Source organism: Chelmon rostratus, chromosome 20 (genome assembly GCF_017976325.1).
Source record: "Chelmon rostratus isolate fCheRos1 chromosome 20, fCheRos1.pri, whole genome shotgun sequence".
NCBI classification, from domain to species: Eukaryota; Metazoa; Chordata; class Actinopteri; order Chaetodontiformes; family Chaetodontidae; genus Chelmon; species Chelmon rostratus.
The window spans coordinates 15,892,165-15,915,506 of NC_055677.1; the positions used below are offsets into that span (position 1 = coordinate 15,892,165).

General features: G+C 43.9%; 1 protein-coding gene across 2 annotated transcripts in view; it reads right to left on the bottom strand.

The window, feature by feature from the left end:
• LOC121623719 (partitioning defective 3 homolog) overlaps positions 1-23,342 on the bottom strand; it is a 323,624-nt gene that overhangs the window by 62,627 nt on the left and 237,655 nt on the right. For both annotated transcript variants that reach the window (XM_041961133.1, XM_041961132.1), the window contains 2 exons: positions 17,962-18,090; positions 10,117-10,419 (listed from right to left, as the gene is read on the bottom strand). In XM_041961133.1, coding sequence (XP_041817067.1) covers positions 10,117-10,419; positions 17,962-18,090 — 432 coding nt within the window. The remainder of the gene's footprint in view (positions 1-10,116; positions 10,420-17,961; positions 18,091-23,342) is intronic.

A 23,342-nucleotide genomic window follows, 5' to 3' on the forward strand; every position in this document is an offset into this window, starting at 1 on the left:
CAGCAAAGCCTGTATTGGATAGAAATACATACGGAGAGGGCCGCAGGCTTTCCCTGGTATATTCTGGTTTAATGCTATCCTACCTGTGTGGGATGATGGAGTAATAGCGAGGAAATGAGTCCCGTGTTGACTGCATGGCCACAGGTTATATACTCTGCTGACATGCACGGATGTCTAACTTGAGAGTCCACCTCTGGCTTCCAAGAACAGGAAGCCAGAGGTGGACATGGAAAGCAAACAAATCATTTCTACTGTGACATTTACAAACATGAACATTAGTTGTACTTTAAATGTTATATCATACACTTCACACTGCAATGAAGGGAACTCCTACTTCCTGTTGTATTTTTTGCATTTGCATTTTATTGTATGATCGCTGTGATACTTCCTGTGCTTCTTCACAACCTACTGTAGCTGTGAAATACACCAGTTCAACAGCCGAGGGTCATTCACCCACACAGCCATGTTAACCAACACCTTAACAGCTGCTTTTTCAGAGCTGATGTGAAAGGCCAACATTTTTCTAAGACATGGTAATGAAAACTTTAAAAACACTGAACAGAACTGTCACACAAACAGCAGAGAAACAAGGTGGTGGTGTGCGCTATTTCAATACCCCCTCATGAGTCGACCTCAAATATTGGAAGGAGGCTTAAGACAGATGGAATGTGTCGCTGGATGGTCTTGCGGATTTGGGACGTATTCACCCATTCAGCTCCCTGTAATTACAAAAGGCTCTCGCTGAGATCCGATTTGCCGCTGGGAGCTTGTTCAAGGCACGGGGATTGGAACGACAATGGCGTAGTCTGACAAAGGAATAGGGATACTGCTCTTAAAATAGAGAGAACTAATGCTGCTCTGTGTTGAGTGCACAGGCTCGCTGGCTCAGATATGGGCAAGGTAAATTTAATTATGTGCCCTGCACACACTGACTGGCTTTCGATTAGAATGGACTAACTTCTTGATACAGCTGAACCCCAGTGACCACTTAGAAAATAGTATTCAGGACACAGCCTGGTAAGTGATGCAGGGGCCACTGGTCAGAACTCAACTTTTAGGCCTAAATCTCTACTGCCTGGTGATGGGAGTGGGGTTCTGCTATTACTGCAATAAGGGCATGACAGCACGAGCTTGAACTTTAAAGTTTTAAGAATATACTATTCTGTAATATACTGGTGGTTAAAGGCCAATACCGGAACCACTGATTAAATATCATAGCTATCGGCTGACATCTTCAAAACTGTTGTTTTTCAAGGATAGTTATGCAGTGTGGGCATCTTATGACAAATAAATCACTAGTATTTGGTGTTTTGCAATCTCTAATATATGTGAAAATGCTGTGAGGTAGGTTAAAAACAGTAAGTTGAACCAACACTGGCGTTGCTAGCTTGTGATTATGCATCAACAAACTTGCGTTCAACAAGCTTGCTGCTTGGTGCTGACCAGTCCGTGGTTGGTCCTTTGTTGGTATGGCTCAGGATGCATGTGAGGAGATGAAACACAAAAAGAAAACTGACTTCATGGAGTAGAGACTTGTGGAAGCTGATCTGGTGATAATTTGGTGTGGTTTGGGCTAGTCATCTGCTAATTATAACCTTTTTTTATATGGATTTTGATGACTATGTTTTCACCATGTAGCAGGTTATACAAATATATATATATATGTGTGTGTGTGTGTGTGTGTGGTTGTGTGTGTGTACAATTTGTCATATATACACAAGGGCTTGTTGAAATGAAGACAACATTTGATTGGAGGAAGTCAGGAAGTAACTTCCATCAACTCAACATCAGACAACTACTGACTTGGTACAATGAAAAAAATGATTGATCCAATTCTTTGCGTCTTTTTCTTGTATTCACTTTCGTTCAAAGTTATGTTCCTGCCTTAATATTCTCTTAACTCCACCAGCACGACTCTGACTTGTTGTGTTGAGCTCTGCTAAACAGCCACAGTTCAACTCTTCTTTTGGCCAGTTTGTGCTGTCCTGTTTTCAAGTTATACAAGTTATATTTAGAGTGAGAGGGGAGGACCTAAACACTTCCCGATGCCTCTGCCAGCTTTCACTTTACAGTAAACAATGATGTCCCTGGCCTCACTTCACTGGCTGGAAAATGAAAAATGCAGCAGTTAGCATCCCTGCCTGACACTCTGAGGTCACTTTCGTTTGTATGTGTGTGTTCGCACTCAGATTAACTGAAGAGAGAGAGATGAAAACAAGGTGATGAGGATGAGGAGGCGTGAGAGTCATCTGCTTGCTGACACGGTTCGCAGTGCAAACCCATGCTCTGCAGTCACCTGCCTCTCAATCACATTCCTCACCTGATCTATTTCTGGAGCGGCTGTGTGAGAGTGTGTGAGAGTTGCGGGGATGAAAGCTTGATGCTATGCTAGCAGAGAGGACCCGTGATTAGTTTATGATATTGGATTATCTATCATGTGCAAAGCAGAGTTTTCTCACAGAGGAACCTCTTGTTCACATAAGAGACGCACCGCAGCGTACGTTATTCAATCAAAATGGATTTCTAAGTGACTGAATTTCGAGAAAACTACATCCCACATTTGCTATCAGTTTTCGCCCAATTAGTTGCTGTGACATTTTCAAAACAAATAATCACATTCACTCTAAAATGGGGGGGGGGGGGGGGGGGATTCGCCCGGCCCGGCAAATGCTTGTCTATTTTGTTAATCTCTCCTCAGCGCGGCACAGTCAAGTTATGGTGTCAGGCATCGGCAGCCTTCAGGGGAGTTGAGGGGGGATTAACTGTCTATTTGCAGCTGCTGATTGCTGGGAATGAGATGCCCTCCGGTGCCTATCAACAAACAAGGCTTCAGCAGCCCTCGGCCATATTCAAACCTCCCTCCATCTCCACTTCCCATTTTGTCTGCTGGGGCAAGCCTGCCCTAAATGGCATGCTCCCCTTTCCTTTCATCTCCTTGTGAAAATTCATTAGGTACTGTGTGCATGTCTTCTAGGCTTCCCATTTGAGGGATGCTGATAAAATATATACTGTACGTGCAACATTAATCAGCTTGATCCATTTGATGTAGAGTTGAAGATGAGGTGGGTCTATTTCTCTCTCTCTCTCACTCTCCCTGCCTCCTGCTCTCTCTCGCGCTTTCTCGATCTGCTTTCAGGCTGTTTGCTTTCTTAAATGAACGTAATGGTACAAACGGAGGATAAATTGCCTTCTCTGTGCTCCATCTCATCACATCCATCCCACAGGGCCCTCTCCGAAGCGGTAGGGTAAAAAAAAAAAAAAAAAAAAAATGAAAACAGACCAGAAAAAATAATTCACTTGCTTTGCCTGGGAGATACACGTTGCTATCTGTGTAGAACCCCTGCGATAAGGCTGATGTGCATTTGGTGCATTAGGCCTCTCGCAATATCGCCACAGCACCGAGCAGGCTGGAGGAAAGGGCAAAAGTCAGTGTGCAAATGTGCCTGTGTGTTGGACTTGCACCCTCATTTTGTAACCTATCTGCAGGGTTTACATGGGGCTTTTCCAAAGCTGTGTGAAGACTGGAACATCATCTACATGGGTTTAGCAGGTGTAGAGGATGTCCTGCAGACGCCGGTAACCACAGCTGACCTGAGGATTCAGCCAGGCTCATTCATTACACCGGCAGCTCGCTCAACAGGAGCTAACGGATGAACTCTTCTCATCACCTCAGTGTCCCTTTTTTATTCTCAATTACAGCAGGAAAAGGCACTACTCCACACATTCACAGTGACACTAATTTCACACCCACACAAGGACACTCAGAGGGAGTAATGGAAAACACCGGCGGATGTCAGAGACAAACATAAGGCAGCGCCAAAACATGTTGCCATGGCCCTGGGAATACAATGTGAGAGAGTCAGCGTCGACTCTAAACCTTGTTTAGCTTGGCAGCCTGCAGGAGGTGAAGGAACTGGATACACCAGGCAAAACACTCTGGAATAACAGAGATACCAATGAGTACGTAAAATGTAATTAGTTACCACTAATGTATGTGTCACATTAAAGCAAACTGTTCCTTGATGCTAGACATATCAATTTTACTCCCTTGAGAACTACAAGAAAACGTTATTAGAGACTTACGAGCTGTTATTAAAGTCTTAACGCAGATGCAGGGGTCGTAAAAGATTCATTTGTTTACCAATGAATTATTGAGAGGTAGGATTTAATCAAAGCTACAGATGTTGCAGTCAGAAAGTGTTGTTAATCTCGCTTTGATTGCATCTAAATGAAAATATAGACTATAAAAATCACAGTGACTGATTGTTGATTGCGGAGTTAATTACAGATGCCAAATAAGAGACAGCAAACAATAAAAAAGGCGATTACTACAGATTGGCTCAGCTCATCTGACTGAGGTGGAAAACTGTTGTTTGGGAGAGTTTGCTCTCCATCTGCATTATTTTAATCGAGTCATCCAATGGTCCATTCCAACAATACAGCGCAGACTAAAAGAAGAAGATTGTGGTTCCCTGTTGGAATGATACTTAATGTTTTTGCATCCAAAAAACTTGATGGGGCCAATAAGCAACAAGACAAAATGAATTGTTCTGAGTAACGATGATCCCGACAAAAGTGAGGATAAAAGCTCTGTCAGCCGGTGGCTCTGAACAGCAGGAGGAGGTTCAAACGGCCACGGGCAGCTCTGAACGACCCTTCATCTGAGGTGTGAAGTATGCGTCTCAGGGCATATTAACATTTCCCACCTCGTCCACGTCTTTGAGCATCAAAGCGGCGAGGTGGTGAGAGCGAGGGGAGATATCGTCACAAACTTCTCCCGAGATGAAAAGCCTGACCTTTTATCAGGTGCAGAAAATGCATTAGCTACCTCATAATCCAATTTCAAGACCATGCAAAGTGGAGGTCCTGACTTAGTGTGTCTTAGCGTGGAGAGAGCAAGGGGAAAAACACCACAGCGAGCGGTTCTTTAGGTGAGGATCTTTGGGTGCTTTATTTCTCTTTGCTGCCTGCCTGCCAGCCTCTCTGGAGCTGCTGAGTTGCAGAGGACTTCAAGGGCTTTGCACCGCTGAGCTCCATGAGCTCCGTATCTTTTCTCCCTGCTTCCCCCCACCTCTTCCTCTCTGTGTCTGACTCTTCCTCGCCCATGCTCTAAGGAGCTTTAGAAACTCGACGGGGTAATGGGAGCAGCAGTCAATCAAATTGCGGTTTCAAAGGTGACGCTTTGTTTCACGCTCGCTTCCCACAAATCCCATCGAGCCTGGCACCTGTCAGGTTGTCGTTCTGAAACGCAGCATCCAACGCCAGTCACCCAAACCCCACGGCCCCTGTGCAGATGGAGGGGTTGACTTGTCAGCTGCCTGTCGAGAAATGAGGTCATCCCATTTTGCTCGGTCTCCCTTTTTTTATGAGGTGAAACAAAAAACTGAAAAAGAAAACACTGTGTTCAGGGGTTTATGTCTAGCTCACTTTCATGTAAACTCGATAATAGAGCAGAATTCATGCTACAAGCTTTAGGGTGAACAGGGATATTTACGTTTGCTTTATATAAGGTTTTAGACCATGAATAAATCCCGGGTTTCTATTGGTGCCCTTCAGTTTTACTGAGTCTGACAGCATTGTCAAAACACCACTGGTGCTGCCAGCTCTAATAACGTGGAGGTTGGTAATAAATTGTCAAATGAGCCCTTGTTGTACCGTGATCCCATAGAGGAACAGTAAAACCCGATACGGCAGAATGGGCAGGATCTCTGGACGCCCACAGCAACCAGGGGTCCTTGTATCTCCGTGGGTTTATAGGCTCAGGTCTGACTCATTCCAGCTTTACAGTCACAGTGACCTTCCCATTAGGGTTCCATTACCAAAAGTCTATCAGAGAGGGAGGCGCATACCCTGGCTATTTACCCAGCTGCAGCCTCTTCTTATTAACTGTAGTGCATAAACAAGAGTGCAGCTTTGAAAGCCTCGGCAAGTCACGGGTGAACGTCTTTATTATGGCATAAAATGAATGCACATGTGTATAAACACATGAAGCATAAAAAGAGTCCAAGATGCAAAACTATAATGTGGGGTAACTGGTAATTGCAGGCATGTGGACCCCACCTCTAAAAAGGAACACCTCCCCACATCAACCAAAGGGCCCCTAAGTGTCTCTGATTACGTGACTGGATCTAAAGAACCTGCTTTTATTTGACTAAAATGCTGTGTTGTAATGACAGCACCGAGCGGTGTATAGTAAACAAACTTATGAGATCTTAGACTCCTGGCTACACCAGCATTGTCTGATGTCTTTCCAGAGATGCGAGTGTTTGACAAGGTGGCTTTTAGATGAAACATACTGATTAGTTGGAGTGCAGTCATTCCCCAACACACTCACTGCCTCTGTTCGGCACTCGGTGTGTTTTTCCCAGCAATGACTGAAAAATAAAGGAAGGCTATCTGCTAATTTCAACTCAATTTGCTCCCATTTACTTCCATCTACTTCCATGGAACCAATTTCAAAGGCAGGATTCATGTAGTTGTGCCATGCCTCTCGAGGTCATGTGACAATCAGGAGATGGCTTCCAGCGTGGTAATATCCCCATATAATATGATTTGCTGTGCTGTAGGAGTTAGCAGCAGCTAGCCGTGCTGGGTTTTTTTCTTTGTTTTTATGTACATCTGTATGTTTGCATCTATATGTGTGTTTTTATAGACAAACAAATCATCAAATGTATCTTCTTTTTACCACTTGCATTGCTCGACTGTCTTGTCAAACTCCTTTTGGAAGTACTTTGCTTGTGAACGGTTGTATTGCTACACACTGTGGCCTGCTTCCATTATAGACAGTCAGGGCTGACATTCGAAATAAATCGTGTTATAGGCATTTCATTCATTTATTTGTTTTTGCATTTGGTGTTGAGGTTCATTCAGGCATGTGAAAAGGTGCTGGCTTGGTGTCAGATGTCTGACCATAGGATTAAACTCTACTGGAACAATCCTTGTACGAGAGGATCCTTAATCTGCCCCTTTGATCAGTGTGTTTCTCCAGGGCCCACCTCAGAAGGCAGTAACTGTAGCCAGGTCAAGGTTAAATGCTACTCAGTCTTCTCTTTCATACTGACGACCGACTGACAGCCAGGAATGAGCAGGCTTCCCTCTACAAACCCCATCAACTTCCTTTTTCCTGACCTTCAAACAGGAAACTCGTGTTATCTCTGCACCTCCAAAATATTTGGTTAGGTAGCAGTGTCAGGATGAGACAGTGAAGAAATTGCAAGTCAAACTGGATCTCTAAATGGCAAAGGAAAAGTTCAGAATCCAATTTTGCTGTCGTGATACATAGAACAGTCAGAAATGATTGCAAATTCTGTTGTGTTGGCGCTTTATATTTGACAATGATAGTTCCATTAAGTTTAATTTAGAAATGCAAATTACTGTTCATGTTTGTTATGATAGGAAAGTGACAGGAGTCTTGAATCTGAATGTGTTTCAAGCTCCTTTTTGCAAATCGTAAATAGAAAGCCTCTGAGCTAAATAAGAACCAGTGCATATTATATCTCAAAGGCAGCAAGGCAAACATTACAGGCATACAGCTGGGCTGGCATACACAAGATATGCAAAGCAGCTGGAGGTGCAAAACAAAAATGCAATGTTGAACATGCGGCGCATATTTCAAATCAAATCACAACACTCCTGACAGCTAATCCTGTGCCTGCAAATAAAACTCTATACTGTGCTATCAATACTTAAGGCTCAGACCTCAAACTAAATATAAGCTTGTATTTATAATTAACATGCAACAGTAAGCTTTTTATGCTGAAATAAACCGGCAAAGGTGAGACTCCAGTATTTCCAAGAAACTGCTAAAACAAGGAAGCAGGAAGGAGAAGATTAGACATGTTCTGTTTGTGTTATTGTTTTTTCAAACTGCTGAATTCAAGAAAAGACCTAATCAATAGTATAATGCATTTACTTTTGAATGGAAAATGATATACTAATTTGCAAGATAAAAAGCAACAGAAACATGGAACACCTTCCAGATGGTCAGAGGACATTTGGCTAAATCTGAATAAACTATTATACAAAGCAAAAAAAAAAAAAAAACTATTAGAAAATGTATCTTTAAAAGTCATGTCTGAGTAACAAAGCATCTGTTTACTTCATATAGGAAGTACTTTGCATAAATCCTTTTTTTTCTTTACTTCTCTGTGAGAGCCATAAAGACGCTTGTTATTAATGTTCCCTCTGGCAATGCAGGAAAGAAAAAAGAGACGAATCACTCACAGGGTTGCCTTATGCTAGTGCTTTTATACTGTATCCCTGCACAGAGCTTATTGATATTCCCACTGAAAATCAATAGCATCATGTCTATCACTAACCAACATCCTAGAGTCTTGTGATTTGAATACAAAGGCTCATTGAATACCCTCCAAGCGCTGACTTGCCTCCTTTTTTGAACAAGCTTCCAGGCTGATCATCAACTTCTGCTTCGGAAGTGGGATAGTTCACAGTAGATAGTTGCTATGACACTGCAAGGCCATCCTGAGGAAACGTGTGGAGGTAACCTTCGCTTTAGACATATAGATCAGTGGCCTTCACTAAGCCCCGGATGTATTGGCACATGAATTTAGCTGGCTTTCATATGGGGCCAGATAACCTTGTCATATCTACTCTGACTGTCACGGAAGGGGCTACAGGATGGAGATACTACCTCGGTAAATTCTCTTAAACATACACCCACTCACACAGAGGCGCTCTGTATTGGTCACACACAGTAACACACACACCCCACGCCACCTGAGTCTTGAAAGGTCACAAGCCCCCAAAGTGACAGCTGTCAGTCACAGGAGGTGGGTATTATCGGATCCATTAATAACTCCCTGAAAGGTTCTGGGAGACCGTGGGGATAGAAATCTCCTGACATGTCACCATATGACCTGCAGGAAATCTGTTGTCCTCATGACACATTCGGCTCAGCAGGGGAACATGCATTATATATAAGCAAAACAAATTGTATAAAGTCTTCAAAAAGTTTGGATTTTTGATAATTTTATGCAGTTTTTTGCATTTTTCGCATTCACATGTGCAACACACCTGCTCGTTGCCTTTAGGCTTGTTAGTGTAGTTGCTTGTGTTATGGCTGCCTGTGTTGTAGTTGTACTTGGACAATAGATGTTTATTGAGTGAAGGATTATTGATTGTTGATCAGTATTGATGAAGCTAAATAGCCGCTATTGTACATTTAAAGAGCAGTTGTCTGTGATTATAATGTGTTGTACAGCTGGTTGCGATGGTCAGTGCTCGGATTCAACCCCTCACTGTTAACCTGATAAATGTAAAATGGTATTTTAAACATTGACATTTTAAGCTAACAGCCCATTTGTGAGACTGTATCCACTGTCCCTGATCTCAGGGTCGTGCCCTGTTATCATACTTACAATTTTATTGATATGAATGCAGTTATTGTTATCAATAACTATGCAGCAAAATCAATCTTAGTCTACTTTCCAATTTGCTAAAGCTAAAAAAGAGAACAAACAAAAACAGGTGATAACTTTACACAGGTTTTTCGGCAATAGGCCATCTACACAGTAATATGAAACTAAAGCTCTGCATGGTATTGTCGTCACATCAAATATTCATGCTGGCGTGGAGGTCACGAGCGAAACAGCCGCCCCAGCGACAAACAAGCTGAACTGACATGCAGCGTGACTCTCTGAACGTGTTGCACGAGAGACTGGAGAGGATTACCTGTGATCCAAGGATAATGAAATACATTTTAAAAAAGACTGCTTGATATCAAATTCTAACACGTGGCGAATTTCTGATTGTTGTTGCTCTTGTTGTTTTACCATGCCTGGTGATTCTGCCTCCTTGCTTGGGGCAATGCCTCGTGGGACGAGGCAGCAATAAAACACTGTGTGAAATTCATTGTTTTTCTGTGCAGCATGTGTCACCCAGGACAAGTAAAAGTGAACAAATACAATCCCACCGCTGCTTATACATTATAGATGAGGTGTAAATGAACGAGGTTGTTGCAAAGCATACACACGAGTTGCAAAGCTAGTTAGTGTCGTTTGAATGAGCGAGAGAGGTAGAACGCTACAAAGGACGCTGTATGTTGAGTCAACAGCCTTGCAACACCTGCGTGTGGACTATTTTTGTGGCGCCCCCTACCTGTCTGGAGCTGCAGGGCGTCCATTGCGTGGCTTATTGACCTGGGCATACAGAGCTTCCAGGGGTGGGCCGTTCTCTTGAAGGCTCAGGGGAAGGTGAGGGCTCTGGGGACTCTGAGGGAGATGGTAGTGGTGGTTGTACGGCTCCATGTTGCTGCTGTCCACCGACGAGTCTAACGATCCGATGCCAGCGTAGGTGTGCTCCTCATCTGAGCTGAAGGTGCGGCTCACAACGTCTTGGATCTCGGCATATTCCCTCTCCTTGGCCTGCTTCTCCCGAAGCTCCCGCGTCTTGGCCTGTATTCTGTGATGAATATATTGAACATTAAAAAGTGTTTTTTATTTGTGAATCATAAGGAAAACTTACAATTACGACAAGAAATGAATTTCTTTATTTTGATGCTCAGAAAGCCTTAATAAAATATTTACTCCAGCTCTGCTGATGGAAACACATCCAGTTTGCATGTTTTTACGAGATTAGAATAGTTTTCATAAAATGTGCCTGGGAACTGGGACGAAGATGCTAACTCATGAACTGTATGTGGTTATTTGTGAAGACACAGAGAAACAAAGATATTATACTTGGTATGGTGGTTTTCAGAGTAATGAGAGTGTGTAAGAAATCTACAGTCAAGGATTCAGACAGGCTTACAGCAGCATCCCAACTTTAAAGTTTAGTTTCAGATACTGATCAGTCCAGACTTCAGGAAGACTGCCTCAAACTTTTAAAGCGTTTTTCTTCCCCTAAGTGATGGGGAAGGAGGATAGAGAAAAATGCCTTCCACTTTAGTGAGAGAAGCCAAGCAGTATTATTCAAATATATGGCTTTTCTTGAGTTGTTCGAGGACTGAGACCTCAAGAGGAGGTGGGCAGTCAAACCCCGTCTTCCGCCTTCCCGCCCCTTTCTCTCTCTCCATGCTGTTCCTCTTCCCAGGACCACTTCCACACAACAGGGCCTTTCACAGGGCCTTTTCCTGTCTCAGAGAATGGTTCCATGTGAATGCCCATCTGTCCACAGCTGACAGGACTCAGTCATGGTGGTGCATGGGAGTGAGGAGAGCTGGCATTGTAGGAGTGGGGAGTTGGACAGTGGGGAGTAGAGAGGAGAAGGGCTGAGGACAGGCAGAGGGGGGAGTTGACCTCCCACTGCGATGACCCTGGCAGCAGCCATCAGATCGCTCACTGGTTCCAGATGTTGTACAACACACACATCCACACATGCATACAAGTACCGCACCTCCCACTGGTGCTAGACTTCCCTATTACCTCAGGTCATAACTGACCTCTGACCCCCCACCGCTGCTCCTAACTGATGATTGACAGGTTTGGAACACAGCAAGAACCCCCCCAAGCCTAACTCTCTCTCCCGTGTCTGTGTATTTTAATAACAGTAATCACATTTCAAACAATCACCATTTTTCAGTGTTGGATTAACCCAATTCCCACATCCTACCCATAGACTGCCTTGTTTATTTTTAGCAGCCCAAAATCCCATTTTCTCAGCATTATCTGCAGAATGAGATTTTGATGAAGGCCTGATGCAATGTTGCATGATATGCAGTCATTTATGAAGCCTCTAAGCTGGTTTGGTGTGTTTCTGCATTGTCGCAGACCAGGTACATTATGGAAATTATCAACTCACAGCACAGTTGTGTGCACTAAGTGTGGTCTCACTTTAGCTTGTGCTGTCAGGAAATAGAAAACAAGCCCCACATGGAGAGAACACTAATTCCCAGAAGACCTTTCACCTGCCATCTGGCTAAAGTGATGTCACATTTCTGCCAGGAAGAACCAGACAATGATGTTACCACAGGTTCACGGAAGTCCACTGGGATCTCAAGACCCTCTGGCGTTTTATGGACTAATCAGATTCATAAAAACTGAAATATTGACATTTGGGACGAGATAATAGCCTTGGCTAGACTGGCGACATGAAGCTAAAAGAGAGAGACTTCTCGTCCAGGCCTCGGGAGTCTGACATTGATAAAGCTAATAGGTGCATTTCAATAAAAGGATATTAACGAGCAAAAATACCAAACATGTGAGTCATGCTGTCATTACCAACTGGTCCATCTTGCACTGTAGCTTTGTTGCTTTTATACACTCATCAACTTTTAAAGTATGCTTTTGTTTCAATGGTTAACAACACTTGACATTTTTCAGGTGAGAAGTCATGGCTTTTTCAGTCATACAACAGATCTGGTGGACCGTGCGCTTGTGGAGAAAACATATCTATATTCCACACCTGTTAGACTGCAGTGAGAGGCCTATTCCAACTTGTTCTGGCTGTCAGAAAGAAAAGCTGGACTACCAGACAGTGTTAGGTTACCAACCTCTGCCTGTTTGGCAGTGGGTCTCTCTGTGGCAAGCTGAGATTTAAATCCTTCATTCCCAAGTACATATTTTCTGCTAGATGTCTCCCGCTGACGTGTAAAGAATGACACTACCAGTAATTTAGCAACACTGTCACCTGAAATTCCAGTGCATTTAGTTTGCATTACAAAATGTATTATGTCAAAAATACCCCCCGGACTACTGAGCATGCTAGTGGTGTGCTCTCTAAGAATGACAATGCTGGTCTGTTTGGTTGGTCCGCCACTTTGGTCCAGACTGAAATATCTCAACTATTGGATGTAGCGCCACATTTGGTACTCATGTTCATGGTCCCCAGTGGATGAACTACTTATTTTGGTGATCCTATGACTTTTCGTGTAACGCCATCAGCAGGTGTGCGGAAGAATCCTCAAAGGACTAAAGGATGAACTAGAATGACTGCTATTAGTTTTTGTGTCAGTCTTGGTTTGTAGAGTCTGAATCCCAAAACTTTGCTTATATTTTTCATCTACTGCCACCATGACATTGACAGCTGTGGTTTTGGGTACTTTTGGAATGGATGGATAGATGGATGGATAGACAGAGCCAATACTTTGGCTTGAGACTTGCAAAACTACTGGCATTCCCATGAGCCTACGCTTTATTTTGTTTATCGCTAATTAGCAAATATTTCTTATTTTACCCACAATACCTAATATTATATATTTAAATGTTAGGAAAAAATTGTGGAAGTCAACTCTTACTTAAGGTGCCACATACGATGGATTGACACGCAAAATCATGATCCTTTCCTGACCTGGACCGCAAACCACTGTCTCCAGTGTCAAAGTCCTTTGCCCCAACCTCCTCCCTATGACTTCTATGGAGAGGTTCAGAAAAAACATAAATGCATTTTGTAGGAAACAGGGTTGCAATTTTGAAGCAATTATTCTGCTTCGGAAGATGCTCATTAGCTCCAAACCTTGCTGCATACCTGCAAACTGCGTTTTACTTGGGTAACCTGCAACTGCTGCTCCGCTTCCAACTCCTCTCCTTCCCCCACTCTCTCCTTTGAGACCACCCCCGTGCTACGCCATATATACTCCATTAGCCAATTAATGGCCCAGCATGTTAACACTGAGGAAAGTGCTGCCCACACTAAACACATTATTACTGTACAGCCCCAATTACCAGCCCTTCTCCTCTCTTCTCCTCTTACCAGATAGTAGGTTTGAGAAGGACACTGTAGCTTTTAATGCAACAAGCCCGGAGAGATTTTTATTTCAAAAAGGGGACAATCGCACTAGTGTAGTGCGTCATTGCTGCCCCACGGTGGCTTTTCATTTTCATTTTAATTACACTGATGACAGAAAAGAAGACAATTCCAGTATTACGTCAGTAATTGCTCAGTATCTTTTGTCTCTCTATGTGTTGCTTGTGTTTTACTCTATATTCTACGAAGAACAACTGACCTCACATGTACTTTTAAATAAAATACAATGCTTACTTACTTTGTTCTTCATAACTGTGCAGTGGAAAGGCATTTCCTCCTGGCTAACAGTCAGTCTAGACAGTCTAATGCTGTGGCTTTCAGGGCACTTGAAGTTCAATCCCTAATCAACTGACCGACCATGTCTTCGAGAAAATTATGTGTCATCCAGATGACTTGCTTTAACATCCCTCCCTTTGGACTTGTGAAACCTGTTCTCCCTGTTTTTCTTCTCATTAAATGTCACTAAATTAAGTCTGAACAGCGCACCTTCACATCAACTAAAACTGAATTTGTAACGATACTGTTGCCGAAGCTTTATTTCAGCGTATGAATGTGAAAGCAGAAGACCCTCACGTAGAGTAATTACTTTCGCACATTACATTGGTAGAGCGAGAGGCCTGGTGTGAACTGGTCACAACATGTCAGCTCACCTCAAGTCTGTTCTCTCCACACTGAATAAATCTCACTGTTTATCCGAGAGGGCTGCTTTTTTGGACCAACAAAGCCGGCAGACTCCTTCTCCATATGTTTGTCAGTGTGTAATCTACCCAAGGGAGGCGGGGGGGGGGGGGGGGGGGGGGGCGAGGAAGGGGAAGGGGGGGGTTCTGTCTGTACTCTCAAACACTCATTTTGAAGTCAACACACTTAGAAGCTTGAAAGCCTGCCTCTTCAATATGCATTGTTAGCGTGGTGGATGAAACAGAATGCATTTGCTCTCTTACTTTTCTCATCCAGCTGCCTTGAATAGATTTTTCTTCTCAATAACTCCTCACCAAAACATGTTCTATTGTTCTGAAGTGCAGATGGAGGGCAGAATGTATCTGAATCTAATCAAAGTGCAGTAAATGACTCTGTGTGCAGCTGTCTGTGCAGAATCGCAAACCTCCGATAGCCTATCTTTTGTGTTGACACTTGGCCCATAACAGCATAATGCAATCACAGAGATAATTGTCCAAGTTTCGTGGTGTTAATTCACAGTGTAACAATCGCATTAACTTGCTGTAGGTATCAATATAATTACAAATGTAATCAGTTTTCCCAATCAGGCAGTTGGAGCTTCCTTTGAACTCGCTATGCAAATGAGACTCAAATAGGATACTGAAATAATGAGATAGTTTGACAAAGTGGAATGATAACGTTGTGTCCACAATCTGTGACAAAAATTACAGAAAAGGATCTGCCTTATAGCAAACTGCTACTTTTTTTCTACCTGTGGCACTGAGGGTCTCAACCCTGAATCTTTTGACAAATTAAAGATGCCTAATCCAAGTTTGTGCTCAGTCAAGAGTGCTGACTGACCCACTTCAGAAACACAGGTCAGGTTTTGTTTGTCTCAAGTAGGCAGGAAGTCAAACAACAAACAAGAGGAAGCAGGCCACTGCCAGGGTAAAAAAGCAGTGAAGTGCTCTGCTGTGGTCCGGGGAGCGGGAACACGGAGAGTGGCAGTGGAGTGGTGGCCGCTGATTAGAAGCCAACCAGAGCCGAGCAGATAAGAGAGAATGGACATCATAATCAGCTGCCGCAGAGAAAGAGAATGGAGCTCAGTTCAGGCGGAAAATGAAGAGGGAACATTGTCAGGTTGTCTTTGTGTGCTTCCCCCTTTGGCCAGGAAAATATAGTTTCAGGGCTAGCATGTGCAGAGATAAGTCGGAGACTGATAGAAGTGCCACCAACACCACCTGCCCTGTGTTTCTTTCTCTTGCTTCTCCCCCGTGGCCTCGCATGAATGAGGGCCGTAGCCACAGAAACGGCTGCTCTCCAACCAACCTAAAGTCCAATCAGAGGGCTTGTTGTATTCACAGTCCTCTCAACATGAGCCAATGAGATAGGGGTGTCTTGGGCGCTGTCCACAGGACAAGAAACCAGATTAATGGCTGCCACTGCTGGGCCGAACAAAGGTTTAGATCAGCCTCGCCTCAGGTTCTAATGCCGCCTTGATGAGACATGAAACAGTCAATCACAGGAGCTGTATAAAATCTGCCAGATTTCAGCAAAACAAATGCTGCTGATAACCACTCTTCATCAAGTGCATGCACTGCACTGCGCTCTGGCAATTGAAGTCAAAGTTTTATGTACTCTCTTCTCCATCATCTTCAGTCCATAAGAGGCCGACAAGATATCAATGGAGGGGAACATTTCCACTCAAAACAAACGAGTTGTGTCTGCATGGACTGCAGGCCAAACCATAAATTGCATTAATAATATCAAGGTCAGAGTTTTAGATATATAACCGCAGCAGCCTTATTGCAGAGTAAAAAGGGCAGGTTTTATGAATTAATCTGTCTCACCTCTTCGCTGACTCCTATTTTGAATCACTAAAAGCTCCTGTCAAAACCGTCCGCTTGAATTAATGATCGCTAATGTCAGCCGAGCCAGGAGTTTGGCTGCCGCCCATCGCAGGGCCGTGCTGACACACAGTGCTGGCTGACGACTGCCAGCTTCGGAACCCCGTTACGGTCCGATCCATAATTTTGTAAGCGCACTCTTAAACGGTCCTGTCTCCGTGGCAGCAATGTAATCAATCAGAGCGTGGGCCTTAAGCAGAGAACCACGACAATCAAACGTCGCACCTTGGGAGTGTAATACAGTAGTGCTACCAAAAAATACAAGAAGTAATGGATTTCTGAGCTGTCGTCCCGCTGAACCCTGATGCTTTGAATATCGACTTGTCTCCATGGCAGGTTGGTTTATTATTACCCACCGCAATTTCCCTCAGGATTCCCTTTCCATTAACTGAGGGACAATCCCAGCCTGGCTGAGTGATGGGATTTGGGAACAGGTACAAAAGGAAAGAATTAGGTTGCCCTCCTGCACGGGGAGCTGAGACCGGAGCTCACACATGCAGAACGGACACAAACAAGACAGGGAATGAGAATGTGCTGCAAGACAAAGTAGCAGACAAAGCAGCTGGGTGACAGCGGCGAAAGAAAAGAAGCAGGAACTGGATTTAAATACTGTGTGTGTGTGTTTGTGGGGACGGGAGGGTTGTGAGGGCATGTACTCTACATATCTCATGCCCACTGCATGTCTGTGTTGATTCTACTGCTTAGCATAACAGCCATTTGGGAGCTTCTCAAGGAAGCCAGATCCGCATGGAGAGCCAGGCCCGCCGGTCTCCAGGGCGCACCGAGGGAAATGTGTTGGGCCCTAAGCCAGAGGGGTTCGCACCCTCTGTGGAGGGGACCTTCAATGCAAGTCATAGTTGAATACCAAAAAGAAATGTGCTACAGCTTTTTGAGCAAGGCCTCCAGATGTTCCATTCAGCAAGGAGGAGGGCCTTTGTGAGCCTTTCTTTATGTGCACACTTGTTTGTGTTTGCGGTACCATGCATTTTCGACAGCCATCCATCCTTCTTTCCCTTCGCCGTAAGAGGGAGCGGTATCAAGCCCTATTGTTTCTATTCAATTAGTTGTCATTACCGACGGCAGTTTGATTACTGAGTTCATTTGGCTGGTGGAGAACAATGGAGGCAGCAAGCTGTCTTTTCATTCAGCCTGCCACCAATATTGTCTTCACTGCTGGAGAGAATTAAATGGGGCTTGTCTGTGAGGGGTGACGTGCGCACGGCAAAACCTATGCCTCGTCTTATTCTTCTGGACGTCCCGACGTCCACAAACACCAGAGGACACGGAGCCAAGAGGGGCAGAAAAAGAGGAACAGCGTATTCTTGAGCGATTAACAACCTGGGCGAGCTGCGGGAGAAGACAAATGCAGAGCTACATCGATTTCCCTATTATAATGAGCACCATTCAATCATGCCAAACCCAGAGGGGCCTACGAGCACCATTAGGAGGTCAGCGCCTCTGAATAGCACAGGCAACAACAATCCATAAATGATCTATTTAATGCGCTGATATAAAAGAAAGGGACATTTCACAAATTGACATCTGAGTGCTTTCCCAGAATTTCCCAACCTTGCTCCACCATTTTGCTAATTAGGTTGTTTGCTAATTTTCCGGTCAGCAGAGGGGTTTTTCTTTGTTCTGCCGGGACTTAATTGTTTAGGCTTTTAGCGAGCCAAGGCTCCGTCTGAACACTCACCTCTCTTGTTCCAGCCTCATCCGCAAGGTCTCCTCTTCTGACGCCTGCATGTCCTCAGCTTTAGATTTACTGGAGCCTTTCCTCTCCATCCTTTCTCCTGGCCGCTCGTCCCTCCGGTGTTTTCCAAACCTGAGTAAAAGAGAAGGGCAGTGAAGATTTAATTGAGGCCCGGGCTTTAATAATTTCCAACCCAATATAGACTTTTTTTTTTATTGCAGCATGTCCGGGAAATTCAGGTGAAATACTCAGTAGGAAATTAAAGTGTCAAACTGTCAAAATCTTCAGGTTGGGTTTGTACTGGGGAGACGGCTCTCCGCGGGCTCCCATTCGTTATTGAAAGAATAACTTGGCCATTTTCATATAAATGCGATCAAAATGCATCAGGCCATATCAAAAGATAACTTGACGGAGTGAATTCCCTCCCTGCCAAGTCTCCATCCAGGACAGCAGAAAAGACTCAGCGTGCGGTGTTAAGAGTAAGTCTGAAAGGCAGAAAATGGCTACACTCCCCTTTTTTTAAAAAAAGCGAGGATGAGCTCTCCGTCTCCTCCCTGAGCTGTAGAGTTTACTTAGAGTGATGGGAGCAGTGACAGCTCATGATTTAGTTTAGAGCGAAGAGGGAACAAACCACCTGCAACCAGGCAAAATGTAAGTGGCGGAAACTGGCCGAGCTGGCTGGCGTCATTTGTAACTTTCTAGGCAGCGTCGCAAACTTTTACATTTTAATGACGGGAGCGACACAACGGTGGCGGTAAATCCGTTACAGCTTTACAAGGAGGTGAAAATAAGCCAAGTCGATGATCGTAAATTCCTCCGCTCGGCCGAGCTCGGTGCTGGGCGAATAAATGACTGGAGTCTCTGGCCGACGGAGGGGTGTGAGGAAATGATGAGGAATGGAAAATAGAAAGGAGGCATGCAGCTGACAGGGAGTACAGTAAATTTACAGGGCTGCACGCTCACAAACACAATATATGGACAGCTCTATTATCTGACTCCACTGGCTGCGACTTTATTACTCACAACAATGTGCTTGTGGATAACACCGCGATCAGGTGCCAACTTTCTACTGTATGTGCACAGAATGTGGGGATGAAGGATAAACTTTCTGGTGAGAGAGAACAGGAAAGGCAATATCGTGAAACTATGATGTCATTTCCTGCTGCTCCACAATGGTGCCAGCTGTGGAGGAAGTGCTTAAACAGCAGGATACAGAAAAAGGAAGTATTACAGACAGATATGAACAGGGAGATACGGGCACATCTGTGCGCCACATACAGTAGATAGTAGATGCTTTGACCCATGCTGTGTGGTCTTCCATATGCGTGGGCGTGCCGAGCCTCGTAATGAGCAGCCATTTGAACGCCATGTTTATACACGCTGATGACCTATGAAAACCAAGATTCCTCTCGATAATTCCAGTTGAGGGATTATTTTATGAAAGAGCTGAGGATAGGTCACTGGATGAATGGTGTAATTACAGTTATAAAAGCCAGGGTAGGCAGCCTTCAAGCATGCCTTGTAGCTAAATAACATATATATTCAAATATTCGAAATGTAATAAATCTCAGAGGGAGGACGGCACAAGATGCGGGCAACATAGTTCTAACTGACGGGAAAACTCAAGTTTTGCATCACATCCCAAATCAAAAGCAGACAACAAGCCACTCAACAATTGTTAGAGGATATGTGGTGATCTGGAAGCAAACTGTACCAAGGCTGCCAAAAAATTAAGTCTTTTTGGGACAATATAAATACAGCTGTAAACAATCAAGAGGATGCTGGTGTGTCATGTATCTCGGAAATGTTGGCGATTACATGAGGAAGGGACGGATATCTGGATAAAATATCCCATGCAGAGAAGCTGAACGTGCTTTCATAGAAACTGGGGAAAGTGAGACACCAGATGAACTGAAATGAAACCCAACAGTTAAAAGATGCGGCTGCCAGAAAAGAGAACGTTTTGTTGAATGTGTCTGACAACCTTATGACAACAATTGGCTCCGTTTCGAGTTGTTGTTGTACTATTGTCACATGTTGCTGGGTTTAAATGTGAAACCCTACACTTTTTATGATTGTCAGGTTGGTGGAAACCAGACCACTTATGTGAACACATCAGATGATTGTAAATACAAGGCAATAACAGAAAGTGTATGGGCATGAGAGCATGTGGCCACAAGTGAGAAGAAATTCAATAAATATAATCACAGAAAATGGCTGGATTTTTATTGACTGTCTATATTACATAAGGTGACTCGCTGTTGGTGCATTGTCGGCACAGACATTGATTATGATGTTCCACGTGGACTTTTTTGAGCAGTTCCATTCAATTTCAGACAGAGGAACAGGAGAAAGCATTAAGCTCTGCAGCCTCCCAGACCGACTGTGCGTCACTCCGAGTTTATTTTTACCTTCCTCATAGCTGAGCTTTATTTGACAGTTTGCAAACTTTCTCAGCAAACTGAAAAAATTACATCAGACAAGGTTGACTTTGGGCCGGTGGAAGTGAATATATTCATGAAATGGGAGCCTGGTTCCCTCACAGATGTTTATTATTCGACTTTACATTAAAAGCAGCCAAGACCTTCGTGCAAATGGCTTCTCTTTGGTAGCGGCCGCTTCGGAATTCTAATCTTCTGAATGCGCTGTGATCTGGTAGGAGGTCCTGGTTTGTGGTTGAAGAGAGAGCCAACGCGAAGGCCAAGGGAGCGATATCTGGGTTCTTTTGTAGCACAGATAGCATACATTACCTGATTAATTAATCAACAAATGGCTCTCGTAAGGCATAAAACTCCAGGCTGGGGCTGGGAATGCTAATAATAGCGAGCCTGCTGTCTATCACCAGGGCAGGTGACAGCTTCCCTTGCCTCACTTCAAGGACTTTCATTAACTTCCTGAGGAAAATTCACCGTCCTCTTTTCCTCTTCCAATTTTTCCCTCGGTCTCTTCTTACTCCTAACCCCCCCCTAAAAAAAAAAAAAAACATAAAATAACCTTAGGGGAGACAAACTTCTGCCCTCAACTTTTTTTTCTTCTTCTTCTGGATCAACATCAATACAGTGAGGGATTTGTCATAGTAAAACATATTGGCGGATTAGACTGAGCGGGACCCTGGGCTCGCAGCAGCTCCCATGTGAAAGGCTATTCCCCCATCGCCGGTGGCCTGGGAAGGAGGGCCCACATCAAAGTGGAGGCGGAGGAAAGGCTGATACTACCAGAGCTATTAGAAGGCTATCGGGACACTTGCTGGTTCACTGACAACATGGCTCTGCCCTTCACTTGAACAGCCTGAGCCCTGCCAGTGGGGACCGCGGTGGAACATAGGATTAGCCACCAAAACCTCCACTGACGCACAAACCCCAGTGTAATATTACTACGCTCGACATTTTCTCAGCAGCAAAATACAGAAATCTGTGGGGCCATAAAAACAGCAAACTGTATTGACTTTCATACCTGTCTCGGGAAGATAAGTGTCTCATTTGTGAAACGAAGTGAATTCAATAAAAAACAGTAATGATTTGGAGGTAATCAGTGTCAGGAGGGAAGAAGAAACTCAGCTGTTTCTGTAAAACTCTTGAGCCGGTATTGGCACCTTGGCATTAATCTGGGCTGGCATCAGGATAGCTGTATTGAGAGTGAGGTTGATGAGGCTTAATAATAAGATATTGATTGGCAGCTGCAACTCTGGTGGAATGACAATGAAGTAACTACAGTTTACCTTTCAGTTTGGGACAGAGAACTTACTTGGGCTCACACAGAATAACTCAAACCTCCACTTAGTTGTTTTTGACTCCTGACAATTAAAAGTGGAATTTGGAATTAAGATTATTCTGTTAAATAGCTATTTGAAATGACTTGCGACGGTCACTTTCTGGGCAAGAGCAGGGCATCAAGTCTCCATTAAAGTCAGGTAAACAATAATATGCCATTTACTTCCTCATAAAGCTCTGATCTTATTTTTCTGCTTCAGTCCACTAGACCGAAGCTCTGTTTAATGAGCCGTTCCCTCGCATCTATCTCACTGTGGTGCAAGAGTGATGAATGCACAAATGCAGAGGTGCCCTCAAAAGATAAAGAACGGAACGATGGCGAGGAGAGACGCAGATTTGCGAAACCACCTGCTAGAAAGACATTCAGTTGCGATTACATGAGCACAAACACACAGCAGCTGAGTAAGTAGCAGATCTGATCAGCAGGATTATCACATGCGCACAGAATCCAGATGCAGACGCAGGGAATATTTACAACCTTTAGGCTGCGTTCGAAGCTTGAGCTGCCTTGACTTATTCATCATTGTTTGGTCCCGTCTGATTGGCCATCAAGCCTCATTTGGGTGGCATGTAATCTAACATGTGTCATATATATGCTTTGCTAATGTTATGATGGCTGCTGATGCAATGAAATATTAAGAGTGTTCAATCAAAGCGTCGTGAATTTGACGTGTCGACAGCATCTCATTAAATAAAATTTGTATGTTGTTGGACATTAGGCATATTACTGAGTGGCTGTATGCAGCTGCTTTTTCTAGAAAAGAAGTCAGTAAATAGGTACTCCATTCAATATGATACATCCTCATATATCACAGAAAACAGAAGGGTTTATACCACGAGCAGTGGATGCCTCATACATCATCCTCATCGATTTACAGGGTAATAATACTTCAAGGCTGCAGCACAACAGAAGAGGAAAAAGTCAAAGACAGAATTTCCAAGGAGGGAGAAAAAGTAAATTATGCAAAGCCTCAAAGCCAGTTTGATTGTTACAATCATTTAATCTGTGGAGTAGATTTGACAGAAGCTAATCTGTTTTGACATCTTCTGTGGGGAATTTGTGGTTTGCTCACAGGGAGTAGCTGGCTGAGAGAGAGAGGACAGCAGAAACAGCTGCCTAAAACTGGTAGGTTTTGGAAACGAACGCAAGGATGTGACAGACTAACCTGGTTTAACCTCACACGATGCACTCGTCACATGAGGTATAAAATCTTTTGGCATTATTCAAACCTGCGAGTGGAACAGGTGAACCAGAAAGAAAAAAAAGTGACGGCATCTATCAATTTGAGTAAGTGATGAGAAGATAATTTCAAGGGCAGACAGAGAGAATCATTATGGTTTCTGCTCGGCCAACCTGAAAGTTAATGCAGATCTCCCAGGGCGAAGTCCCCCCCCCCCAGACGTCTGATGTGGTGTCTGAGCCCCAATCCCCCGAAACTGTATTTGTCGTAGTCAGGCAGAAAATAAATAAATATGCCTCCACCCACTGCATTTCATGGTGATAATCTATAAAGCACCATAAAAAAAAAAAACTTTTCTTCTCAGAGAAAAATCAAGAAACGTTATTATCATCTTATTGATGGCAAAAAGTACACAGCTGAAAGTTAAGACGAG